At 38.6% G+C, this 6,000-nt stretch overlaps 1 protein-coding gene across 3 annotated transcripts in view; it reads left to right on the plus strand.

The window, feature by feature from the left end:
• The window catches only part of SHF (Src homology 2 domain containing F), a 365,439-nt gene extending 359,936 nt beyond the window's left edge, over positions 1-5,503 (plus strand). For all 3 annotated transcript variants that reach the window (XM_075345669.1, XM_075345670.1, XM_075345672.1), the window contains one exon: positions 1,256-5,503. In XM_075345669.1, coding sequence (XP_075201784.1) covers positions 1,256-1,442 — 187 coding nt within the window. In that variant the 3' untranslated portion in view covers positions 1,443-5,503. The remainder of the gene's footprint in view (positions 1-1,255) is intronic.
• The last annotated feature ends 497 nt before the right edge of the window (positions 5,504-6,000 follow it).

Consider the following 6,000-nt stretch of genomic DNA (forward strand, 5'->3'; position numbering starts at 1 on the left):
TAAGATGGCGACTGAAAGTAAAGCTTCGGTTATCACAATATGATAAACATTTCCAATATCTTTGCCATATGCGCCATGAACGTTCTTACTGGTGAACATAGACCTAGGCCTTATTTACCAAAAGCGTCTGTTTTGCCTGGAGGAAAAAAGGATCAGACTGGTTGAGTTGTAATTTCTGATCTTTTGCTCTCTTGGAAGATAAGCTGCTACATTGTCTAGTATAAGATGTCTGCTCATTGAGAATACTTCCAGAGACAACTTTTAGAGCAGTGTTTCTCAACTCCAGTCCTCAAGGCCCAGCAACAGATCATATTTTCAGGTTTTCCACAGTATTGCACAGGTGATAGGTTTTCAGGATTTCCTCATAATTACACAGGGAATAATTCCATCACCTGTGCAATAGTAAGGACATCCTGAAAACCTGATCTGTTGGTTAGGCTTGAGGACTCTCGTTGAGGAACAGTGTTTTAGAGCCTTGGTAACATTTATATACACAGTCTGTAGAAAGGATGGTTTCATATCTTACTTGAGGCCATAATTTTCATATTGAACTGGCAATTGCCTTGTTCTTCCAGAGATAAACCACCAACAATGATGTCTGTCAGTGGCTTTCTCATAAAGAACACAGTAGCGCTTGGCCTAGATGACTAGTGGCCAAACATTCGGTCACAGCCTCTTTCAACTGACAGCTATATAACGTGTATTGAGGGGGAGCTTAACATTTAACTGCTGACTTTAAAGGGAACTTTTTTTGTACAACCCACCCCCACAATTAACCATGAGTTATGGGGTCAATCTGTACATAAATAGTGTTCTGAACCTGCCAAGCACAGACTCTTAGAGCCCCGCTGCCAGGAGCAAATTAACTTTATTCCTCCCAGCAGCAATCTGCTTCCAGTCATGGGGGTGGTGACTGTACTGGTTAAGTCACTGCTCATTGTATAGTCATCAGTGGCTGTTATCGTGCCCCTGTCACTGTCTAACAGCCAGCTCTAATGCTGAAATCTAATGCTTATCTAGCTGTCAGTCAATGTCAGAAATATGGTTGTTCTTCTTTAGTTTTCCCATTATATAATTATTATGATCTTTACCAAGGAGATGTTGCTCACAGGATTCTCTTGATCGTATCTGTAGGCTTCTTTGGATAAATAACCTGTGAACACATTCTTAATGTCTAATATATTTATGTTTGATATACTTTATAATATCCTAAAGTAACATTGTTTTGTTTTTGTGTTTTATTTCTATCCATTAGGAGCAGCCAAGGATTCATGCACATGAAGCTCTCACGTACCAAAGAAAATCAGTATGTCCTAGGACAGAACAGCCCACCTTTCGACAGCGTACCAGAAATAATCCACCACTATACCAGCCGCAAGTTACCAATAAAAGGCGCTGAACACATGTCACTGCTCTACCCTGTTGCAATACGAACATTGTAACAGCAAGCATGTGGATGTATAGAGGACATAGAATGTGGAGAGGACCGATCAATGAAGTGTGGGTTTTTATTGCTCTTACTCTTTAGTCTCCCTCAAGCAGTGTCATAAACTGCCGTCACCAAAACTACAAATGGAGCGTTAAATATAAAGAAGAAAAAAAATAGCATCCAACCTTGATTTCATAGATTTTATTTCCTTCTCTTCGGTGTAGTGAATGGAAGCTAGAGCACATAGAATGTTTTATGTCAGTACTTTCTGTAAGTGGATCTTCTAAAACAAAAACTGGCAGTTTTTTTGCTTACCATAAGTCACCAAGCGGCCAAGCATTAACAAACCAATAACCCAGCTGAATGGACACCAGCCTGTTCATACCTTTTAAGGTCTGGGGCTGTAATGTCCCGAATGTTGCAATATAAACCATATAAAATGCTTGTTATTTACGATATGAAAATGTGTTTCCCGATATTTCTTCTACAACATCGTTATCAATGAGGGATATGAGTCCTGGTCTGCAGTGTGTGTGAGCGTGTGTAACAATATCTCATCAAAAGTTCAGCAATACTGTACAATGTTGTCAAGGTGTGAAGAGGCCAAGTAAATAGAGCAGATTGTAGAGCTCTCCTTTTCTGTTGGGCATAAAGAAGGCAATAATAACATATAGGTTTATTTTTGTACTAACTTTATTAAAGGGAACCTGCTACCAGTTTTTTTTACTTCTGAACAAAGAATACCACCTTCAACAGCGCCTGAGCTGCAATCCTTAAAGGGGTATATTATTCCCTGACTCCCCCTGTATACCCCTAAAAAATTTTTAAAATGCTCCTGCACTCTGTTAATCTGGATGGTCCAGTCCGATGGACGTCCATGCTGCAGTGTCTAGCCTTCTCTCCCCCCTGCGGTCCTCTTGGTTGATGGACAGGAATGACGCCTCCTGAGTCATCCACATAGGTGGGCAAAATCTTGCGCCTGTTCATATTCATCACCAGTTTACAGAGCCTGAAACATTAAATGCGTATGCACGAGCCAACAATGTCTCTGCCCAGGTGCGAGATTTTTCCGACTCAAGCATACATACTTTGCTCCTCCCTACTGTGGGCAGACCCTACAATATAAGTGTGCGAGCCAGTGATATCTCAGAGCAGGCACAAGATTTCACCTGGCTACATGAATGAGGCACCATTCACATCAACCAAAGCAACAGGATAGCAATCAGCAGCAGTAGAGGAGGGATAGATGCCGCAGCAAGGATGCCCATCAGACCAAAACCTCCGTATTTACATAGAGCGCTGGAGTTTTTCAAAAGGTTTTTGGGAATTATACAGGGAGAGTCAGGGGGTAATATACTGTACACCTTTATGGAATGCAGCACAGGTGCTGTTGAAGGTGGTAGTCTTTGTTCAGACATGAAAAAACTGGTGACAGGTTCCCTTTAAGATTTCCAGCGTTATCCAGGAGGCCATTATTTCAGTTGATGTTTCCTTCCATTCGATGTTGTTTAGCCATCTACTGTAACTGATTTAACTAACACTTAACACTCTTTAGATCATCGCTCTTGTTACATTATAAGGTTATATCCCTTCTACCTTAAAAAAAGAAAATGTAGCAGATAGGATGGGATAGGGGATTACTATCCACAGGAATCACTGGATCCCAGTGGTTGGACCCCCAGTGATAAGCAAGTTATTTCCTTCTCCTATGGATATGGTATAACTTGTTTTTTGGTAATAACCCTTTTATTTTTATTTTTTTTTCACCATTCCTGCCAATGCTATCTGTTTTGATACAGATAGCAATTTTTCCTTTTATTTAGGGTATTATTTTGCACCTACATTAAATAAAAAAAAAATTGAATTCAATATAAATCTAATTTTATTCAATACTGAAATCGTGTAGCTATAACTCATAGGGAGAGGTCTTCAATTCACCCACTCATATATTAAAAAACATTGAGACAATTTTTTTATTTTTTATTTTCTTTTAATTTAAATGTATGGTTTGTCATTCTGAAAGATCTATACAGAGCTAGATACATTCTAAATTGTATAAAATGTTTTAAGAATGTAGAAATGAAGGTAAAAGGAAGAAGACTTGATTATTTTAAATATCTTGTAAATTTCTAGATTTGATACATTTTCGGATCAATTTCTTACATGGGTTCCTTCAACAGCTTGGTGGAATATTTCTAGTGCACTTTGCAAACTGGTGACAAACAATCATAGACTATTCACAAATGACTTAAGGGGCTCTGTCAGCAGATTTTACAATACAAACTGTGTACTTTATTAAATAGAACTCTTACACCTGGTGAGACTGGTGTACTTATTTGAAAATCCATCTCAAAATGTTTATATAAGCCTTTATGAAAGTTTCCTTGTCTCATATTAAAGTGGTCATTTCAATATCAAGATCATACAACAATTCTATCATGGGTTTTCAAAGTAAGTTCACCAGCCTCATCAGGTATTTAATAATGAATGTATGGGATGAGTATTGTAAAATATGGTGATAGATCCACTCTGAAATAACTTTAAAATATAAGAAATAGACAGAATAATTGTAAAAATGTTAACCTACAACTATATACAAATGTTGGTTGTGTCATAAAACAGGTACAGCCATCTTAATTTTTAAAGGGGTTGTGAACAATCTGAACAACCCTTTTATAAATGAAATAGTTCCCCTTGTAAGAAAGAAAAAATACCGTGTATACTCACCTCCCACATCTATGGCATTCCTGCGCTGTCATCATTGGATCTCGAGGTGCTCACTTAAGTGTTCTGCCACATGAGCTCTTCAGCTAATTGGCGACTGCTATTGGCCTGCTGCACTCCTACTACCGTACTTCCGCTTGTCTGAGATTCGTCCCAATTTGTGAACCTCAGATAAGCAGCTGAATTGAAAGCAGGGCAGTAGAGAGTGGCCACTGATTGTCTGCAGGGTTCTCATGGCAGTGTCATGAGATCCTTGGGACACCCGGTGCCGACATCATTGGAATGGCTCTGGTGCGGGTGGTGAGTATATGGTGTTTTTAGTGGGGTTTTTTTGTTGTTTTTTTAAAAGGAGATCTATTAATTTAAAAATGGGTTGTCCAAGTAGTGAACCCCCTCTTTAGCAGACTCATTGGATCATCAATGGCTCATTTGTCCAATGTGTAATACCAGCTTTCATTGGGAATAAATTGGGTAATCATTCTACTACTATATTCATATAATGACCCAGTACATTTGAATTATGTTTGACTGTAAAGTTTTCTTTTATTGCAATTTTTACTTGTATTATTTTCAGTACTGTTGAAGACTTTAGTTAATTGGTCACACATGAAAGTGTTGGATAATATGTCCAAATAACTTTCTTTTTCCTATTTTTATTTTACTATAAAATATTAATTATTTCCCATATCTTTATAACTCTTTGCTGGAAGCACAGCTGATATAGATATAGCAAAGTACTGACATATTCCCAGATAAGAGAATGATGCTTCTAATTTTTCCTTTAGTGACTCATTTGCTGTTAATTAGTGATGGGCGAGCACTACCATTCTCGGGTGCTCGTAATGGGTAGTGAGGAGCGAGCACTACCATGCTTGAGTGCTTGGTACTTGTAACGAGCAGGTCAGACACTCGGAAGGGCTTGACTCTTGTATAATGGAAGACAATGGGAAAATTGAGAGTTTTTCCAGAAGTTCTTCCAGAAAAATGCTTGAGATTCCCATAGACTTCCATTATTCCGTTCATCACATCTCTTAGACATAATTTTGTACTTTTTAGGTTTTAAGCTCCTGCTGCAGAATGTTCCCTAAAATGATGTCTAGGTTCATACACTCATTAAGTCTAATCTAGTTATAGCCATTTTTGTTTTCTTTAATTTATTTTTGGTTTCAGGTATTGTGTTACCCGATTCACTTATATGTTCAGCAGGTGTAATGTCTGGGTACATATGCCCGAGGGTTGGAGGAATCTGCTCTTTCTTGCTCTCTTAATGTTTGTGTTTTTACTGCTGTTACAACTTTGCATTTGTGACTTTTGCCTTGTTAAATAAAAACTGTATATTTAATGTAATAATGTTATTTGTAGACTTATTTTATATTCTATTTAGGCAATACTGTGGAGAAACAGGGCAATAGGGTCTTACCCAATAAAAGAAAAGTAAAAGAGAGAGCAAGTCGCTCACCTTGTGTAGCTGTGTGACACACAACCAGTATAGGAGCACAAACAGCTGTCATAAGGTCCACAAGCTCTAAGGCTGTTTTCACACAGTGTTTCTCTCCCTGTTCAGTATTCCCATCAGGGTTTCCATCTGAACCCACTGCAAAACAGATTTCGGATGTATGCGCCAATGGGGCCATTGACTATAATGTTGCAGACAGAATCACTGTGTGCTCTGCTATGCGCCATTTTCAGGAGTAAATGCTTACTGGGGTTGGACTGCCAGACATAGTCTACTACATCTGGGTGTTTCCATGCAATACACGTATACCCTCAAAGATGGTACACAACAGTGCACAGGGTGACTACGTCTGCACCATTGTATTCAGTGGCCCCTTCAGTGCATACATCTA

Source organism: Anomaloglossus baeobatrachus, chromosome 4, assembly GCF_048569485.1.
Source record: "Anomaloglossus baeobatrachus isolate aAnoBae1 chromosome 4, aAnoBae1.hap1, whole genome shotgun sequence".
NCBI classification, from domain to species: Eukaryota; Metazoa; Chordata; class Amphibia; order Anura; family Aromobatidae; genus Anomaloglossus; species Anomaloglossus baeobatrachus.